Here is a 21125-nt window from a genome sequence, read left to right as displayed (position 1 = left end):
ATACAGCTGTATCTCAAAGAATGCATTGCTTTACTTCCATGTTCAAGCGGATAGCACAGCAAAAGCTCCCAGAAGCAGCCTACCAGTAAGAGCACAATAATGGCTCTTTTCCTGACCATTAATTCAGACATCATGCAATCAGTCAAATGAATCTGTCCTCCTTTGCAGCTCTCTTGGAGATTGCTGTCCTCTCAGCTTCGATGGAAGGGACCCCAACTCAGTAGCCTGTGTCTTCCTTTAATTAGAGCCAGCAATAGCCCACGGACAGGATCATTTTGCCAGCAGCCATATATCATGCAGACATCGCTTTCCAGCACCTAGATTGCTGCCTGTAAGCACAATGTTTCTGACATGGCGGCAGTGAGCAGGGAACATCCTCCAAGGCCATCCCACAGTCTGGGTGGGTTTCCATGTGATCCCAGGCCGTAGTCCGATCCCATGTTGGAGCCGGATGAAGCCCTCTGGGAGCGCTGTGCAGGCAGCTGCCTCAGCATGAGTGGCTGCTCAGGAACCATCTGCATGTTAAGGAGAAACTGCCTTGGCAGACCATCAACTTTCCTCTATTTGCCGCCGCTGCATATTTTATGTCACCACCATATTACAACATGAATATTCCATATTACAAAATTAACACTGGAAATATTTCCTGTGCGTTCTGTGGAATTATGTGTGTTTAGTTTTCTCATTGTTGTCTTACTTTCCTCTCTGGAGAATTAATAGTATTATTATCCAGGGCAAGCAAGCCTGGAATTAATCTGACTCAATGTTTAATTATTACTTATGATGATTTCCGGATTACGTACCAGCACTGTAGAATGCCCTGTACAAGCCTGAGCAGAGAGATGCGCAATGGGGTTACCCCAAGACCCTGTCACTGAGGCTTTTGGCAGTGCTATCAGATACTGTGCGGGGTGAGGCTTGGTGCAGGCTGCTGCTGCTCTAACCAAAGGAGCAGCACACTGCTTGGGCCAGAAGCTGAGAGCTACCACCTGGATGGTTTAGAATGGAGCACAGCTCAGGTCAGCCAGGCACCAGGCAGGGTGGGTGTTTCAGCAGGAGAACTGCCGTCTGCTTTGGGTGCTGAGGGTGACCTGAAGGTTCTCGGAGCACCTGGGAGTGCGCTCCACCTAAGAAAAGAGGGATTGTGTAGAAGCAAAATAGATCTTTTTTTATGGCTTAGGCTCTGCAGTAGGGAATGGATGCGTAGTAATCTCTTGAAGTCATTTTCAGTCTCCCCAGTTTGTGTGAATTCTGCAACCTGTAAGCCCATCAGTGTATAGGATCAGAGTCCATAGCAGGGCAGCACATCCTTGCAGGAACGACTGTGCAGGTGCCAGGCAGTGCTGTGAGATCAGTGCAGCATCACTGCAGAGCAGGGCAGGAGCAGGAGCTGTGCCCTCAGCCCTATGGGGTTTGGAAGTCACCCTTTTCTGCTCCTTTTCCTCAGAAAAAGAATCACTCATATATTTCTCTTTTCCTCTTTTTTTTTTTTTTTTAATTTAACTCAAAGAATGATGGTAACAGTAGAGCTAAAGGATGACTAAACAGCAAATGCAAATTTTTTAATTTAAAATTGGATTTATAACCTCCCAGCAAGTTCCAGACAAATTATACCTAGGAACCCGTTATTAAACACTGCTTAGTTTTGTCCACCTTTGAAATTTAGTTTACATAAAGATCTAGGGGTAGGGCCAAATAATTACATGGCAGGGTAATCTGTTCTTTCTGTCTATGGTTAGAATCATTTAACAGATCCATCCATGGAGTGGTTCAGAGCAAATACTCAGCAGCAGCTATTTTGGGTCAGCTCAATGCATAGTCTATTAGAGGTATTACTTCTACTTCAGAGTAATGAATCATATTTGCAGCCAGGAAGCCGCTGGTGTAATTGTCCCTAAATATAACGAACACGGAGCTATTTAAAGGTTCAGAGCTGTCTGCTGTGGTGGAAGGTGCTACTTCTCTGGAGGAAGCTCAATATTCTTCAGCTGGTAGATAGGAGGGAAGGGTTTGTGCAGTGGCCTATTGCCACATTTGTAGATAAATTCATAGAATTTGTAGATAAAGTTAAATTTTGGTGTGAGAAGCATGTACACATATAAAAGATTCCCTTTGCATGTTAAATACCAACTTACAAGTATTAAAGCTATTCCTTTGGATTATTTATTTATTATTTATTCTGAGGTCTAACAGTGCTTAAACCCACAGTGCAAATCAAAGCAAAGACTCTGAAAAATTGTTGCAGACAAATTCCCCAGTGCTTCATTTGACAAAAAGATGGATTAGAACAAACTCGGGAGTGTTATTATTACCAGCACCATGAAAGATTGTTTCTTTTATTTGTATTAATTACCGATTAGTGCTTTGTATAGCGTCGGCTCTCAGATGTTCTGAATGAGATGTACTGCTTCCCATAATCTCCTCTTAAAGGTAACCCTGTCCCAGCAGCAGGCCTCAGCCCGAGCACAAAGTGACCTGTGGGTCACGGCACACCTCAGCGAGGGCCCTGAGGGAGCAGCACACAGGGCAGCACCCACCAGCCCCCCACCGCCATCTTGGCCGCGTGAGGAGCGTGTGGGAGATGGCGTGGCTGAAGGCTTCTGCTGTGCCTGCGTTACAGGGCAGGCAGCGACCCTTGGGCCTGAGCTGTTAAGTTGGCTCCAGGGTGCTGCACCCTGCTCAGCACCCCTCCAGCCTGCACCTTCCCCAGTCACTGTGAGCGAAGGCCTCGCTTCTGCCTGGGGAAAGGACGTGGAGAAGGAGCCTTGCACAGGCAGATGGAGGAGGCTGTGTGTAAGAGCCTCAAGATGTCCCTGAGCCCACAGGTAGCTTGTGGAGATCTCCAGGGGAAAAGTCCAAGGCGGGCTGCTTGAGTTAGAACTTCAGTACCCTACCTGAGAAGAGAGAGAGGCAGCCTGAGGCTCAGGGCTCCAGCTTTTGTACTTTCTGTGCTTGACAACGATCATATAAGGCTGGATGTGAAGGAGACAGGCTACTGTTTAAGGTGTCATGTAAAACAGGACTAATATTTTGTCAGGTGGCTGTATGAAATTCAGGGATGAGCTTTTTGTGGCCCAGGTTGTGTTAAAAGGGTGGTTCTAAAATAGCCTGCTGTATGCCATCAGCTGATCTGTCATTTTCCATAATTCATGAGCGCCGGGGCAAGATTAGACAATAGAGTCCTGGGCAAGAATTCATTAATTTCCGCCGTGTTTTTAGAAATGTCAGAGGTGTAAAGCTGAGAATAATAAAAGTCAAACTCCCTAGATATATCTACTGTGTTCAGAAGAATATTACTCTGAGCATCCCTGATAGTATACGTCTCGGTGTGCGTGTGTCTTTAATTGGTATGCAAGGAGTTTATCTACTTTACTGCCTGCACTTATCAGAAAAGATATAAAATGGGATGGTGATAATGGCTGCCTTCAAAGAAAAAGATATGTTCTTTCAAGGGTGTAAGTGCAATAAATCTTTCTAGTTTAAGGGCTCACTGGAAGCAGAAAGATTCTGTTCTGCTGACAACTGAATGTGGGGAACTTTCCCAGGGGAAAACAAATCATGTTTCTCTATTCAAAATAGAGTAAAAAGTCACTGAAATGCAGAATCCGGAATGTATGTTCCAGTATTTCCTACTGACTCCTCCACTGATTAAGACACACCTTCACGCTAAAATGTTTCTCAGATGGTTAAAATGAGGTACCTGGCACTGAATGCACTTAGAATGCACTTGTGAGTGGTTCCCACAGTAATCAGCAGTTCAAATTTTAAAAAAAGACTAAAAATAACCCACTGACTTTAGGCCTTTCTGTCTGTGTTTGTTTGTTTGTTTGTTTAACTGTACCACAGGAATTAATTCACTTAGAATAAAAGAGACAATGCTGAGTTAATTGCTATTCCAGAAACATTCTGTGCCTCTACAGAAAGCAGGGTTAAAACTACAGGCACCTATGGGGTCTTTTGTAAGTTGAAAAGAAATCCGCATATTTACTTTAGAAAAACCCACATTATTCATAAGAATCAAACCTTGTGTGTGACTGCTGTGGTGAAACAAAAAAGACAAGGGGGATTTAAATTGACCTGTCAGTACGATACTTTCCAGTGCTCACTTTGCTCATGCAGGCAGCAACTGATGTTAGCATGAATTTAAATAATTCCTCTTGCCTTGAATAATGACCACGAAAGTTGAGTAATGGTATCTAACAGATTTCCTAACTTTCGAGGAGCTGGCTCTTATCTGCGACTGTTTGTTTGCTCGTCTGCTCCATCCCTAATTGCAGCAAGGTGCTCCACGCAGCATATGACTAAACATAATACAATTTGATTTGTGTTGCAGTGTTCTGCAAAGAACAAATCTGTAAAATTACAACATGTGAAAGCTTAACACAATGATATAAAATGGCAGTGGCACGGTTCATATCTTAAACTGACAGACTGATGGTGATTATTGCAAGGACAATGCCCTGCATATGTCAAACGATTTGCAAATAATTTATGTCACCTTATCCTCCATTATTGTTTTTGCAGAGGACATAAACTGTGTCACTAATATTAAACTGTCTGCAAAAAAGAGCCTACCTCAGCTTTTTCCTAGCTGAGAACGCGAAGACATCTGCACAGAGACAAACATGCATATGGCCATCATTTGTCCAACATCTTACACATTGTGAAGGTTTTTTACTTGAAATGCCAACCTATGTGGCAGATGATGTATGTGTTTCTTCAGTCCTGTGATTACCAGCACAGAGCTGCTCCGCGGTGCTCTTCACCTCATCAGTTCCACAAGCTGCACTCCAAGGTGTGTGACACATTTGCAGGAAGATGGCATCTGACATGCAGCAAGGCAGAAGCATTCTGGTGTGAATATTTGACTCCAGATTTTGTTCAAATCAGGGTCAGATTCTGACCTGGAGAAATTAGTGTGGGTAGAGATTTAGCACTACAAAATAGCAATTTGAAAACTGGAATGAATATATTTTAAAGATTGGAAAGCAAAGGAAAGTGGTCCTGTCTCCTGGGGACTCCTAAGCAGCTGCAGAGGAGAGGGGAAGGAGGAAGTCTGTACAAATGACCTGGGTTTTATTTGTTTGGAAATAAGCAGAGGACAAAGCAGGCTTAGTTATTTCTGTTTGTTAACTCGCATCATCTCGACTGCTGGGTTCTTTGTTTAGGTTTTGATGGTTCATTTGTTACTACCAAGAAATGCCTTTGAAGGGTTATTTTCAGAGGCCGTTGTGGTTACGAGAGAAGCAGAGAATGCAGTGCGGTGGTTGGAGCGTGGAGCTGGGAAGGCAGCCTCCAGCCCCCTGGTCCAGATTTTGCTCTGCTCGCATTTGGGACAAATTACTTGCAACTGCTGTGTCTTGACTTAGCTCTTCTGTTGAACAGGTTTTGCTATCTGACTCATCCACTTGGTTCAGTTTGCCAAGTATTCTGTAATCTTTGGCTAGAAATCACTCCTTTGATTGCAGACCAGTGACGTTTCAAATGTGTGCTGTAGTGATGCGTCAAACAACTTCTGCTGGCTGCAGTGCAAGAGATGGCTCCAACTCACTGCAGAGAGAGCACAAGGCACTGACAAACCCACTGATCTGAGCTAAGGACTGAAATGGAACTCCTTTCTCCTATTGCTACTGGTTTTTCCTCTTTTAAAAGCTTCGTTTAAGCATTTCATGCTCTTAACCCCTCAGCAGTGAGGAGTTGCTCCTTGCACTCCCAAGCTTTTCTCAGCCTGCTTCTCATTATTTCATAGTTTATAATTACGTTGATGATTTTTACTATTCTAATACAAGTATTGCAAATAGATTTTACAGAGCTGTGTTAGCCAAATGAGTTTTAGTCTTCATTCCTGTTATTTTCCAGTGCTGAATTTTAATCAGGGAAAAAAAAAAAAAAAAAAAACTTGTTGCAATTTTCTGTGGTTAGTGAGTCAGAAAAGCAGATTTTAGGCATCGTGGCCTATGGAAACACATCATGGAACTGACTTTGTTAGCCTTCTGTTTCCTGTGGAAGCAGCATGAGGACTCACTGTTGCAGAATGTGGTAGGGTTGAAGAGTGCTTCTCTCCATCTAAACAAGCCTAGAAAGCTGGTTTTTCTGTTTGCTCTAACGTGATTTTAGTGGTATAAAAACCTTCACTACGTTCCTTTTCCCAGGATAGGAAGACCATGAAGTAGCAGCAAAGGCAGGAAGGGCCCCAGGACAGCATGCTGAACCAAAAAAGAGCTCCTCCTTTGAAACAGGTATGCAGGAGATGTCCTGTGTGTGTCAGAAACTTTTCCATCAGCTGATGGGCAGCATTCTCCACAGCACTGTTCTTTTGCTTTGCTACAAGAGTGTTTTGACATAATAGAAAGCCCTGTGTGCTCATGCTTGCTTGTCATACAGAAGTTAACAGGCAGGTCTGCCCTAATGCCGGTGATTATCACACACATGCATAAACCTACCTGCCTTTTACAAAACACCGTAACCTATGACAAAATATGCTGGAGATGAATTTATTCAAGTAGATAGAAAAATACCCTTCCCATCAAGCCCCCAAACGACTGATCTCCATCAACTGGTTCTTTAAGCATGCTACAACACAGACTTAAACTGCAAATGAAAGAGATCTTAGAGATAGGCAGTAATTTGGCTGTATACTTCTTGGCTAGGAGGCATTGTAGATCAAAATACTCTCACTTCTGAGGGAAGGAGCCAACAGAAACTGCAATGGAATTTTAGAGAGGAATTTACAGGAATCGACGTGGAAGCAGAAAGTGGACTTGAAGGGAAGTTTTTATTGTCTTGAGAAGAAAAGAAAGGGGCAGCTCTTAGCCTAACAGCTTCCTAACATCTGAGAGGTGAGAGGCAGTCATCACAAGATAATCTCAGGTGATTATCCCGGGCATCAGTGACAGAACTGCTGATCACAAGAGTGAGAGAATCATGTGACCAGCAAAAGATAGCTTCAAAGTCAAGAGAAGCTGGCCAAAATTCTGCTTTGTAGATGAAAGCACAGAGAGGAGATGCTACCATCCATGAGGGGATGACAAAGAGAGCCTGAGGTCTGTGAGGAGAGAGGTTGATCCACAGCTGGAAAGTCTTTGGCAAGAACTGGTAGAAAGTGTGAATTCATTATGAGAAGACAAAGGCAAAAAAGGAGCACGCTCTGGCAGCAGGATCATGCTGTAGTTTAAGCAGCATGAGTGATGGCTACTCTTCATTCCAGCACCACAAAATTGATCAAGGCTGAGCAGCACTAGTTCCTCCCCTCAGTGCCTGCAACAAGGCACCAGTACCCCTTTATGGCTGCCTGCTCCACCTGGGAGGATGGCCTTCCACTTGCCAGGCTCCTAGCTGCTCTTATGGCTGGGCATGCTTTTCATTCTCATTTCAAATTCTTGTCACTGAACTGAAGGCGCAGACCCTAGAAGACAGGTGATTCGAGCAACTCTTGTAGAGAAGGTGACCATCACGTCCCACATCCCTGAGGTCTCTAAATTTCTTCGTAAATGTAAAATAAACTTTAAGGTTAAAAAAAATCTACATTATAAAGCATATACATGCAGTAAAGCTTGCTTAGAAAAGAAAAAAGAAAAAGAAAAAAAAAGAAGTTTTTATTGACCAGCTGGAATACTGTCAACATTAAGCCAGATAGGAAAGGCATGATTTCACGTCAGCCTCTAATGTCAGCTCATGGTTTCAAGTCAGCCTCTATGCATGCTGGTTTGGTTGACAGCAGTGGTTTTGGCTATGTCCTCTTTCCAGAAAATGTATTAGCTGGAGCCAGGAAGGGCCTCTAAAACAAGTTCTGTTCTTTTTTTTTTTTTTTTTTTTTTTTTCTCTAAGCCACAACAAAAAAAAATTGAGCCTGAAGTTAATTTGTTTTCAGTGTGGCCCTTCTCTATAGGGCTGAGTTCTTCGACCATATTCAAAGCTGAGAGCAAGTTTTTACATCTCATTTATGAACCCCAAAAATGGAGTTTCCATGGGCATTCCTACCTGGCCAGCTCCTCAGCTCCTTACCACAGTCTTTCAGGGAAAGGATGGGGCACATCATGGTGACACGGTGGTTTGCAATTATAAAAGCACACACTCACCTCATTTCAATGGAACCATGTCTGTGTAGGCCCTTTTTGCATTTATATGTGAAATACCTCTGGTCAGGTAGCAAGTATCTGTGGGATTTTTAATCCAGTAGGTGACTGATGGCCCCTGTGTATGGATACAGCTACCTGGGCATAAACTCACTTCTGTTGATGTTGCTTATTTTATTTCCTGTGCCTCCATTACCGCCTTCACACAATGGTGTTTTGCCAGTCTGGTGACTGTTCCTATGGCAAAACCTTCCAGCCCAGGCAAGTCCTAGAAGGTTAAAGTAGTTTCAACATTTCTTTCCAGCGATTACACAATGGGGCCTGAGCTCCTGGCCAAACGCTGCTTTTTGCAAAGTTGGCAATGGGAGTGTGAGCCAAGTACTGCAACTCTGCCACAGATGAGTGCATGTTCACAGTCAGTGAATGACAGCAGAGAGATCCGCCAGGAAAGTTTCAAACTACATCACAGCACAACCGGACTTTGCTAATGGTTTTTACTTCCAAGTTCCACTTTTATCCTAAGATCAGATAACAAATAGCACTTTCTCTTTGTAACAAATCATTAATCAGAGAAATGATCCTTGCTAGTGTTTAGATGTTTTACTTAATTTGGTACTTCTGGTCTGCTGCCCCAGTAGTGCCAAAATTATTATTTCTCACCCAGCAGGTGATAAATAACAACTTCAGTCATGATTAATACCATGAATTTCTCAACCTGACTAATGCAAAAAACTTCAAACCTGCAGAACAAGTGGGTGATAATTGTTGTGAGAGCCATTGGAGCTGCACTCGGCTTGTAAAGAAGGAAAGCCACAGGAAATGAAGCATTTTCAGGCAGCATGGCTGATCCTAAGAGGCATCATTAAGTGCAGCTCAGCAGCATTCTCCATGTGCAGGGCTTGCTATGCTCTTTTTTTTCCACCAGACCGTGTTTTAAGTACATTTGAGAAGCAGGAGATTGCCAGGTTATTTTTTCTTCCTTGGAGAGGTGGAAGAGAAATAAAAGAGAACACAGCAGATGTATATCTCATTAACACCACTCAGTACTACAGTTTTTACTATCTGATGTATGGAGTGATAAATCCTAGAGAAAGCTGCTAAATCCAAAGATCCTTTACCTAATGTTTCTTTGGTAACCTCATCACAGCAGTATAAAACGCAGCAGCAGACACTCCCCAGTGGAGAACTGCCTTCAGGGAGGGACAGGAGAAGCAGGGGCTCAGGGAGAGCTGTCAGCTGGAAACCAGGATCAGCACTGTAAGGCCTACAGCTGAAATTCCAGCTGCTTTCACATCCTGGGCTGTTTTCATGTCACTGCTCACAGTGAAGTAGGATGGACAACCATTTCCCATGTTGTACATTTGAATACAGGACCCCACTCTTCTACCCACTGAGCTAAACTGTGTGGCCAAGGGATGTTCACCTCAGTGGGAGGGGGGGGTAGCCCTTGCTTACTAAAAGCCATTAGGAAAACATGGGGCCATGCAATAGTTCAATTATAATCAAAAAGAGAGAATGAAAGGAGATACCCTTAAACATTTGCAGCAGAAGTGTTAATGCATTTGGACAAGATCAAGACACACAAGGTTCCAAGTTGGGTTTATAGTTTTTAGAATGGCTTTTGTTTGCCCCACGCAAACAACTCCCGGTCTACACTATTTAATGTTCAAATTCATGATGATGGTTTCTGTCCTCCCAGGGCAGCAGGCCTTGCTGCACAGATTCAAGGCAGAGACACTGCCAGCCGCTAGATAACCTTTTGCCTACAGGGCACAACTCTGAACATCCAAAAAGGATGCACAGTAACACTGCCACTTTTCTTGTGCAATGGCGAGTTATATAATCATAAAACATTTCTAAAAATGGACTTTGTTTCAATCTGCAGCGATCACATCTGTTGCACGCAGTAAATGCAACAGTAAACAATAAAATCCCTCTTCTATTTGTTTTCCTCCTCAGCCTACAAGTGCCTGCAGTACAAATGCCTGCTGTACCACCGCTCTCATCTCTGAAACCAGCTTCTCCATCACCCCACAGTCTATGCAGATGTTGCTGGAGTCAGGCAACACAGTGGCACAGCAGCACCCTGGGAATAGAGGAGCAGTTATTTTCACCACAGCTTTCCTATTTGGTTTAGCTCTGTCAAGCAAGGAAAGCACGTGCCATTTTCCAGCAAGAACTCATTCAGCTTGAGCATCTCCATATGAAGCAATTAATGGAACAGAAAGGCAATGAGAAGAAATCCACCAAGGGTAAGTGATGTACGCATTGTTCAGACTCCACAGTGTCCATTCACTTGTAGATAAGTGCTTTTATGACCACGTGTACCACTTTGGCTGAGTGATCATTGCAGTTCTTGTGCTAGAGCATATTCAGAGGATGTACATTAAGCCATGACACAGCTGCTCCTGACATGCCTTGTGCTAGAAATCTTATTTTTGTCCTAATTTTGGGAAATAAGAAGTTCCTACCTGGCTTTATTGCTGGTCATGTTTCAGCTTTTCATTCTTTTTCTTGAGCTGTGCACAGCAGCTCAGCAGTAGTCATTGTCCTTTACAGGACTACAGCTTCCCAGAGTTAGAGCATGGTCTCTGCAAGCTGTGATCCTTAGTGCTGAGCTCATGAAAGCATCACGGCTTCTTGTATTGCTGGAGCTCAATGTCCTCCATCTATGAGTGTAATAGCTATCTTTAGCATCAGTAGCAGAGACTTTTCTAGTAGTTTTCAGTTTAGAGATTGCACAGAAGAACATGCAGTTATGAACGACCAGGTATGCTCTTAAGGAAATCAAAAATCCTTTTTAAATTTTGTTTTACTAATGAAGGTATCAAAGTCAGACTCAAGAAGCAAGAGGGGGAGGGGTTAAGTTTTCAGAAGCTATTCAGGTTAGCCTGCAGATCCCTGCATGTCCTCTCACTTCAGAACTGAAAGCTCCATGTAATTTGCCTGTCTCCATATCCTTAAGTGCAGTCTGAGTAGCTCAGATTTACACAAACTTTGCTTGGAACAGATCACTATCTTTTGCTGAACCGCTTCCACAGCATTTGGGCATGTTTTCTAGATGAGACATTCAAAGTGGGTGAATACATACAGTACCTCAGTGGGTTTTTTTTCCTGTGAAGTTAAAAGCTTGCTAGGTGTTACCACACAACATTTGCAATGACTATCAGCTCAGCATTCAAGTTGTTGTCTTACCAGTGCTCGCTCATCCTCAGAGAAACCTGTTCTTGCCAAAATGCAGCAATGGTGTTTAATCCAACCCTGTCATTTCAAAGCAATCTCTCAAATTTGTTAAGAAATAGGCCAATGGCCACTGCAGCCTTAAAAGAGGAGGAATACATGCCCACTGGTGCTTCTCAGGCTATGTGTAAGTTCGTGCCTGTGCACAGGTGGCTTTGGAAATCCACCAAGTAAATTACTTCTGTAGTTCAATCTACTGATAGCAGAACTGCAAAACCACTGGAGCTGAGTTAAATCCTGCATTCATGAATGGTGCTCTGAAGTTCATAGGAAGTAAATCCAAGTTTAATCCTTCTGGATTAAAATAATTCTGTTTTTATCCAGGATTCCCCACCTTTGTGGCACTGCTAGCTTTCAAGCCCATCAGAGAGGATTTCACTCAAAGCAGTGCTTATCACAATATGCCATTCCCCCCAATCCAAGAAAACCTCCACAACAAATTCACTTCCTAATTTTTCCAGAAGTGACATTAATGCAGGAAAGGTGACCCTAAAGAAACTTCTGGGCTCTCAGCTACCAACACTCTGATAGCAGAAACTGTCACTAAGCAATTAAGAGGTGATTGTTTTGTCTGAATTCCTTTTCAAGCTAAAGCCCAACTTGTGAAGCTAAAAAGATGAAACACAGAACAAGGGCAATGTTCCTCTCCTAGCAGAAGTGATTTGATAGATAGCCAAACCCCACTTACGCACAGATACTTACCTTAGTTCAACTCCATTGTAAGTCCGAGATCAGAAAGCAAGCTGCAGGAATTCAGCTCCATTTTCCAGTTGAGCTGGCAATGCTGGTCCCTTCCAGTGTGAATAAGTAGCAGTGGTTCATGAGCCACAGAGCCAAGAGAGACCCAGCCAATGCAAGGTATGCTGCTACTTTCCAAAGTATGCTCAAGTTTTGAAGAGGAAACAGCAGCCAAAAATCTCAATCACTGTGTAACAGTTCAAGCCATGCAGTAATTCTGACACTGGAAGGTACAGCCAAATAAATATATTTTATGGTACCAAAACACAATGGTTCCAGCAAGTCAGACAGCTCAGGCAGGTTCCCAGTTTGTGTAGAGCGCGTGAGGACTGGTTTTGCCACCAGCGTTCTCCCTGGGTTGTTAGCACTTCTGGAAAAGCATCAAGCACAACTGACACAGCAAAGCAAAGTGATGCTATTTAACATGCTCAAAGAAATACCAGAAAGACAGAGGCCTACGCACAGTCTCTCCTTCCTTGAAAAGGTCCAGGTTGCCATGGTTTTTGGAGCACCAAAGGGTATAGTTTTGCTTACTGCAGTATTATTGTGCTGACATGCATCACAGGATATGGAGGCAGGAGGACTGAGGCATGCTAGCAATAGGCTCACACCACCTCATTTTGGGAAGCAAACCACCCCAGCAACTATTTCAAAGTTTAATAGCAGTGTTAACATACTGAAGGTAAAAACAGACAGGCAGATGCTTAGCCAGCAAATTTCATTTCAAACAAAGAGCAAGACAAACTGAGGAGAAAAAACACTGGAATGAAAGAAAAAAAAAAAAAGGAAAAAAAGAAAAAAAGAACTCTAATCTGAAAACCAATGGTGAACAAGAAGTAAAAGCAGAAACAAGGCAAACAGAGTAAAACACAATGACAACCAGTAGCTGTTCTGACACACTGACACAAAATAAGGACTGAATAGAATCTCATCAGTTGTGATGTTGCAAAGCTACAAGACATTTTTGTCACTCAGTTCCTGGATGCATTTTGGCTGAGGCAGGAGAACTTCAGTTCTCTAATGCTGTCCAAAACAGTAATTTGGACTATTTACCATACAGCTATCCTCCAGGTAGAAGTGTTATTCTAATAGGAATAGTATGAGGGGAAGGGGAAATAAAAGCCCTACAGCCCTATTTTTGACCACTCGTTTACAAATGCTGGCACTTTTGTCAACATTAATTTTTGAAGTGCAAGCACATGAAAGACTAGGGAGTACTGACAGAAGGAGGAAGTATTTTCCTATAATGAGTTTTATTACAAAGTGAAATGATTCATTCACTATTTCATGTATTCGTTTGCTTTTTTACTGTAAGGATGAGCAGGATCTATTCCACTGCTGTAAAGCTTAGTGAAAGCTATTTAGAAAGACCAGAGAAACTTTTACAAATATTTTATTCTTTTTAGTACAGATACAATATTCTTCCAAGGTCACTTCAGAGTAAGTGGCATGCAGCCTATTGAAATCCAGGTGCCCATACAGTCATTTCAAGTTAAATGTGCACAGTGTATTCTACAACACTAAAACTACATTTAGAGAGGAGTTCTTGCTTCAGAATGATTTGGCAGCTTTGAAACCAATTCAATAAACAATTTTCGAAACCAACTCAATAAACAAGAAAACCCAAAACTGAGATGCAGCACACCCTGACCATCAAACAACACACTTATCTCAGTAAGGACCTTTTAGCATATCTGGCTGAAGCAGTTGCAGAGCTATCTTTATCGTGACCTTCGAAGTATTGCTGCTCTATTCGCCTACAAAAGGCTGTGAGATTACCATAGTTTTTCACTTTTTCAGAGAGTTCATCAGTGATTAGTTGAGTAGTAAGGATTGTAAACAGATGTCCGAATACCAGAGCATCTAATTCAGTTGGTCTGTGAAAACAGAAGAACAGAACAGATATTTGGAAGATATTATGATCAAGAAATATCCCATCTCTGCTTTGAGTAACTTCCAGGTAACCATGCAATCTAAGAACTCAGAATTAAACAAGCAACAATGAATTTAGCAAACACGTGGGAAAGGAGCATAGTATGAGCATAGTTCTCAATATGTCATCTTTCTTTCCTTTTAGCAATTGGGAAACGTAAAAGTAACACTTATAGAAGGGGCACAGTTACTGACTGAAGTCAGACATGCTCCACCATTGGCTTTGTTCCTGCAGCTCTTTTCTAAATAAATAAATGAATCAACTAAAAATTAAAAGAGGGGGGAAATAAAGCTCTTTCTATTCATTTTTTGTGCTTTTTCATACTCAAGAGCTACTTAATCAATTAGAACAGGAGCTCCAGAATGACAACAGCTGGCGACGTTTATTTCATAGAAGTGGACATAAAGCAGGTGTCACGGAAGACTCTTTAGAAAAAATTTCAGCATGCTCTTGGTTAACTGTCACACAAACATAGTGGTCATTTTGCTGTTTTTCAGTGTTACTCCCCTACTACTGTTTAATCCACAAAACCTCCAACTCTGGCTGCAGAGGATACCTAAAAATAAGAGCCTGAGAAACCTGGAGGTTTTCAGCACAGTTCATTACACTATAGTTATCAGCCCTGAATACAACCCAGGAAGTACTCCACAGATGTTATTTAGCATTTAATTTAAATATGTAAAAAACCCATTGAATTACAGAGAGAAAAAAAATAGCATTTTGCAGTTGGCATCAACGAGTGGAAGCAGAAGACATCTGACAAAGGCCAAGTTGTTCCTTTTATCTCCTGTCCTGTGCTCAGTAAAGAACGTTGCCTAAGAAATACAAGCTATAAAAGTATCTTTGTTTGTTTCTTTTTAAGAAAGTAACTGTATACAGGTGCAAGCTTGTAGCCTACGTGAGCTGTGGTGCTCTTTCCCTTTAAAATCTATAATAACTTGTTTCTGAAATTGTATTGCAGCCACACATTCAAATTTCCTCAACCATTAAAGTAAAACAGAAAGTTTCCATATTTATAAATGTATACCTGTATGCACATTTTTAAATATATAGATATAAGGGTGGGCTTTTTTTGTGGATGTACCATTTCTGTAGAGAGCAACTTACTGCTTATTGAAGAAATATGGTTGTGTTCCTAATCTCTGGGAGAGAGCCTGACAACACTGGTCTACATCTTCAAGCACCTATCAAAACACACAAGAGATAAGATAATCATATTGTCAGGGAAGAACAACAGTACATATATATACGTACCTCCTTACTGTATTAGTGCTGGCAGAGGGAACAAGGAACATACAATGTTGGAGCATCAAAAGCTGTTAAAGGTAGCAGCTATGTGTTATTTAATCACACATTTAATGTAGAGCCAACTCTAATTAAATGCTTTCCAAGAAATTTTTAACTTAGCTTAATGAAAGTTACTAACCTACACATCAAACTGCTTGCTTTTTTTTTTTTTTAGGACTACTGAGAAGTGAAGCTACAGTCCTGCAAAGCGTGCTTATTAATGCCACAGGAGAGGGGCAGTAATTCAAAATCTGTTTTTCAGGACCATCGGCTAAACGAACATGAAGAGAGATGCACATGTGGTAAAGCATCCTTCCTCCCACTCCATCAGACTGCACAGCATTTAAGATTTATCACTACTGATGACAGATACCTGACCTCACATAACTCTGCACGGAATTTTGTTGTAACAGTTGCAGTTAAATAAAGTGTTATTTCTCTTAAGTCTTAAATAAAAGAACAGTGGAAAACACTGGGAAGAAATAAGCTTTACCCCTCATACTGACCTGTTCAAGCGACTTGCCAGCCCACCCAATGGCCTTCATCTTTCTCCTTATCTCCCACTGCTTCTGATAGGACAGAATGCGGTTTAGAGGCCAGGGGTAAGGGGAGCCATACCTTGGGTGGGTAATCTTTGTTAAGAAACAGAAAGTTACTTTGTTACAATGTAAAAAATGCAGACAGCTCTATTTACTAAACAGCTAAGAGGGCAATAAAGAGAAAGAATGTTGTGTGATACCTTGCAATTATTTGTGCAGAATTTATTGTTTTCAGTATAACCATTTAAAATTATTACCTAGAAAACATATGCAAAACTCATATTTGTTCTGCAGTCACATACCTCCAGTAAAGTTACAACTTCCCTAAAATGTATACGCAAGCAGAATTCAAGTGAGAAGACTGTATCATTAATGGTATGGAGCTCAATGTTTCATTTATGAGTAGGGACTTCCATTTGTGAGCAAAAGTGTTTTCTCATTAAATTTTAATTAAGATAAATGTTGCAGAACCACTCACCTCCTCTACTGTAACATCATCACACCACTGCAGATAGAGCTAGGAACAGAAAGAACACTTACTACAACTTCCTAATAAACGAGAATACAGAGACAATCATTTCTCACTACTAGAATTTTCCTTTCTATATTAGATTAAATTTCCATTTAGTGCCTTCTATTAGACTTCTGAACATGGTGAAGAAATTAAAACCAGAGTCACAAGCCCAGCTCCAAGTTGCTGGCTCGCAAGCAGCAGAACCACGCTGGAGCTGAAGGCCCACTCCAGTTGCCTGTGCCACACACAGCTCAACACCCGGGGTCCCAGCCCTCAGCCATGTGCCTGGGATTGCAGAAGCATTTCCAGCACCAGCCCCACATCACATTAACGGGCCATGGGCATGACCCGCAGGGCAGGCCTGCCTCCAGCAAGGACAGCAGCTGTGTGGAAGGCAGCGCTGGGGCTGCACAGCCAGCTATGGCTTGGGGCAGGACCGCAAGGACTGCTGGCGTTTTCCATCCGCACAAATCTGGCACTTCTACAGCTACAGGGCGTGCTTCAGACAAGTAAAGGGAGCTGTACGCATGGCTTGTGTCTGCAGGATATTTCATCAAGTAGTCCACAGGATCCACAGAATTTATTCCTGTCTGATTTCACCTTAAAAACTGATGACCTAAGATTGAATCTAAGAACAAACACTATTTCCAGAACAAGAAAATATCATGAAGCATTCTTGCCTATAATCCCTTATGGAAGTATGTGCAGTTACTATGGTTTGCTGTACCTCCGCTGTCAGGAGCATGTTATTGACTAATTCCATGTAGGCTTTCATCTCAGCTTTTTGGACTTCATCCAACCCATCGCTGAGAGAATGGCCCTAATGGGGAAAGAAAGAGACACATAAGAGAGGATATTGGAATATTCAGCAATGCCTGACCCAAAGACCTCAGAAGTCAGTGAGCTTTGGTTCAGACACTGATCTGTCACACAGCACGTAACAAGTTACACACATACTTTCTACATAAAGTGCCCTTTAGAAAAATAATTATAATGTAACAGAACTGATCTGCAATAAATGTAGGTTATTACCAGTTAGAGGTGAGCATACAGCCTGTATCAAGAAGTAAACACAGATTTACATCTGTGCTACAGCTTTATGAAGTGCTCAGTGGGAAGACAATGTTGTTGAAAATACAGCTTCAAAAATTACACCAGTAATTTCTGGGTTTAAGAATTCTGAGACAGAGATGTAGAAAACCAGCTGCAGAAAGTGGCAGTGGTGTGCACGTGTCCTGCATAGAATTTGCTTCCTGAATTGGAGGTAATGTTAAATTGAAACATTTCCACCTCAGCGCTCTCACTTCGGAGTGTCTTTCTTTTGAACCAGCACCAGATTGCTGCACCGTTTTAACAGTGAAGTAACATTCCAGAAGAGCACCCCAACTCCACAGCAGTGCTAAAGAAGGTTGGTACACAACCCAGTAATAGATGCAGCCTGTGCGTAATTACCTTGGCTTTCACAAACTGGACTATGGGCCCGAGTTCAGATACTACTTGGTTTCCCACATGAATAAAGGGGACTTTGCCTGTAAAATGAGAAATGTATTTTAGTAGGAGCTTTTTATACATGTCAACTGTCATTGCATATTTTCAATGCAATTAAATACCACAAGTATGCCTGAATATCAGTCTCGTTTTTTTGTTGTTTTGTGGTTTTTTTTTCCCAGATGAGCACAGGTAAAGTTTTTACATATGAAGCTCAAACAGTTTTCATTTGCAATAACCACTGTAACTGCCTGATCTTCTTTCTCACCCTCTTTGACATGGAAGACTTGCAGTTCCCTATCTCAGAGTTACTGAATGAGATCCATTGACCTGTATTTTAATAACGGATTTTGCTTTGCTGGAAAGACTGAATTCAACATTTCTCTGAAGTACAGGTGGGAAATCCCAGGCAATCAGACTGAGCCCTCGGACAGTTTGACAAGAAGACATTCCCACCCTCCCTTCCAGCCCACGAGCAGGGAAACAGCTGCTGAAATGAATGTGGGAGATGTGGCACCGAGCCCAGAAAAGCAAGCAGGAAAAGCAAAATGCACACTCAGCAAGGCAGAATCTTGTCTCTCTCTCTCTCCTTCTATCCTCCTAGATTTCCAGTGACTGGGACCAGCTCATAAAGGGGAGCTGAAGGCTCCTCTTCCTTCAACCCACCCTAATCACGTTGCTCATTCTCTAACTCTTCAATCAACTGCAACTGACAAACATCAATCTTAAGTACTGTGTAAATTTAAGACTAAATGCTTATGATCATCTACATGACTGAAACTGGCCATAAGACTGACACACACTGGGCAGTTTGTATTACTGACAAAGCCCTCATGACCAAATACAGCAAAGAAGCTGCCCAGTGCAGTGGGACACAGCACACTCTTACTTTCCTGTCTCGCAAACTCTGCTCTCTACAGAGAGCCCGAAGAGCAAGATCAATACCTGCCCAGCTCCAAACATATCATTAGCAATACATGCATTCCTTTCCACTGACGCACATAAAAGCTACTGCTGGCCTAGTTCACACGGAGTTCATGCTCACAGCACATCCAGTCTTTATTTTTGCCCTGAGATTCACTCTCACTGCTTAGCTGGCCTCAGGGTAAAGAAGTGCACCACACCAAAGGCTGCACTGCATCCGTACGCTGTGTACTGTGAAGAAAACGCAGAGCCCTCTGAGCTCCAGAGCTTCACAGAATCCGTCAGGCTACACTTCACACATAACAGCCCTCTGGTGCTCCACTTCTGACTCTCTCCTAATGGATTTTCTCATTATGCTGACTGTGAGGTAAATAACCTTCACCCCAAAAAGATGAGATACACATCTGTCTACTGCTGCTGTGAAACTGTTGGAGGCAGAGGAGTGGACAGCAATTAAAAACCCGTTTCGAGTTATCCTTACAGAATCAAAATATTGTAAAGAAAGACAATTGGGAAAGTGAATAAAAATCCAGGAGTAAGGGCAAAAAGAGCATGTGTAGCTATGTTTAAAACTGAGCTGGTATCAGTTCCCCTTGTGCTCGTTTTCATCAGCCAGCAGGAAGAAGAAGGGGTCAGACCAAAATTGCAGATTAGGTGCCCACAAGTGTGGCCATGGGCTGGAGGGGCAAAGGGCACACGGCTGTACACCTAAGAAGTTCTTCTGTGCAGACATTCAGCATTCCAACACTGCCTTTATTTGCTAAGGAATAACTCCAAAATTTGGCTAGCTTTTACTCTGTTTCCGCTTGCTTTGCCTGCAATACCAGCAGCAACAGAACCAGTACGGGTGGCAGCCATGCTGACAGGCAGGCAGCTGGCAAAGAAGCACCTCCTTCTGCAACAAAACACTGGGAAGGAGTGCAAGGACTGCCAGACCGGAGAGCCCTGCAGTCAGCAGCTCTCACTGGGTTTTAGGCAATCTTCTGGAACCAGGCTCTGGGAAATTTTAGGCAACCAGTCACCTTCAGCAGAAAGCAGACTGTACGCTTCATGTGCTTAATTTATTGTTGATGGGTTTGGTGGGGTTCTGGTTTGGGGTGTTTTCGTTTGGTTGGTTGTTTTTTTCCCCAGACAGTCTCCTTTATCAGAGAAAGGTTTAAAATCACCTGTCACCCTCGGCTGACAATGCACTCACTCTTCATTTTCACCCTGTATTTACATACTGGCCATTATCTCTCAGGTAAGGTAACAAAAGAGGCTCTCTCCAGTTTTCTCACCCTCTCACATACGGGAGAGTATACCAGCACTCACTGATCAGCAGGAATACTCCCTGGATGCAGAAAAAAGACACTCTAGGAAATGTAAGTCTTTCTGCTTAGGCCTTTTAGAGAAGATTGCCACCAGAGATTTGAGCTATCTGACCGCTGCACCGACGTGCTGCGTTCACAGCCTCGGTTCCGTATTGTAGCACCGTTACTTGACACGTAACTGTTCCAATTGTTTATGGGAAAGGAACTGGTGAGGAGGGGGAAGGCCCCGCACGGGGCAGCGCTGACCGCCTGTTATCAGCGAGAGAAGGCACAGTTGCCATGGTACCAAAATGGAGGTGTAATGCAGTAATCTAAATGAAGGCCGCACTTACCAGATGGGGACATGTACTCAGCATTGGCCCTGCAAACCACCCGAACTGGCAGATTGCACATTTGCAAGAAGGCCTGGAAACAAAGCATTGAAAGAGCATTGATACAACAGTGACAAACAAATGAGTTCTTCTCGATACATTTAACCACTTCTTAGCAAACTGTTAGCAGGTGCCTACCAAAAACAGATCCTTGCATAACGCTTTTAAGAAAAAAAAAGAAAACCAAGGTTTTGTAACTTCTTCAGACAATTGCTTATCGTCAGTGGCTGGAATTCCTCTAATTAAGATTCTCCCCCACACACACCCTTAAGAGATGCACAGAAGCAGTGCTGTAGCGGCAAGAAATAAAGTGACATTCTGCTCCTCCCGAAAATCACAGTGCATACTTCTTGTGGCTGAAGCTGGCTAACCGAGCTTACCGTGTGTAACACAGCAAACACACACAGCACCTTCCCACATTGTAAGAGTCATCAGAAATCTTGTTTTACAATACTCTGAGAGCATGTCTGCTTTATTTATTTCCTCTACTGTATGTGAATTGTAGTGAGTGCAAGTGATGGATTTACTGTTTCTTTCATCTCCAACCCTGGATTCAAACATTTTCACTGGGATACCCATTGTTGTCTGCAGCTGCCATTGCTACAAAAGCCCTAACATGTTTCTGTTTAAATAGCAAAATATCAAGAAATGTAATTTGGATGTATCGTGGAAATAAGGAATCTTAATCTCCAGAGTCTCTCACAAC

The 21125-nt window shown here is 42.6% G+C and overlaps 1 protein-coding gene and 1 long non-coding RNA gene across 6 annotated transcripts in view; one reads left to right on the top strand and one right to left on the bottom strand.

Annotated features, from left to right (window-relative positions):
• LOC116232825 (uncharacterized) overlaps window positions 1–15784 on the top strand; it is a 405094-nt gene extending 389310 nt beyond the window's left edge. For all 5 annotated transcript variants that reach the window (XR_016468302.1, XR_016468304.1, XR_016468303.1 and 2 more), the window contains 3 exons: window positions 6153–6239; window positions 10035–10327; window positions 15449–15784. This is a non-coding gene — a long non-coding RNA (uncharacterized LOC116232825). The remainder of the gene's footprint in view (window positions 1–6152; window positions 6240–10034; window positions 10328–15448) is intronic.
• The window catches only part of MTX2 (metaxin 2), a 32788-nt gene continuing 25093 nt past the window's right edge, over window positions 13431–21125 (bottom strand). The window contains exons 4-10 of the mRNA XM_031599432.2: window positions 20381–20453; window positions 17779–17855; window positions 17054–17146; window positions 16291–16329; window positions 15780–15905; window positions 15094–15170; window positions 13431–13930 (exon numbers count right to left, since the gene is read on the bottom strand). Of these exons, the coding sequence (XP_031455292.1) occupies window positions 13720–13930; window positions 15094–15170; window positions 15780–15905; window positions 16291–16329; window positions 17054–17146; window positions 17779–17855; window positions 20381–20453 (696 nt within the window). The 3' untranslated portion in view covers window positions 13431–13719. The remainder of the gene's footprint in view (window positions 13931–15093; window positions 15171–15779; window positions 15906–16290; window positions 16330–17053; window positions 17147–17778; window positions 17856–20380; window positions 20454–21125) is intronic.

Source organism: Phasianus colchicus, chromosome 7 (assembly GCF_987193195.1).
Source record: "Phasianus colchicus chromosome 7, bPhaCol1.hap1.1, whole genome shotgun sequence".
NCBI lineage: Eukaryota > Metazoa > Chordata > Aves > Galliformes > Phasianidae > Phasianus > Phasianus colchicus.
This window is presented reverse-complemented; position numbering and strand designations above follow the sequence as displayed.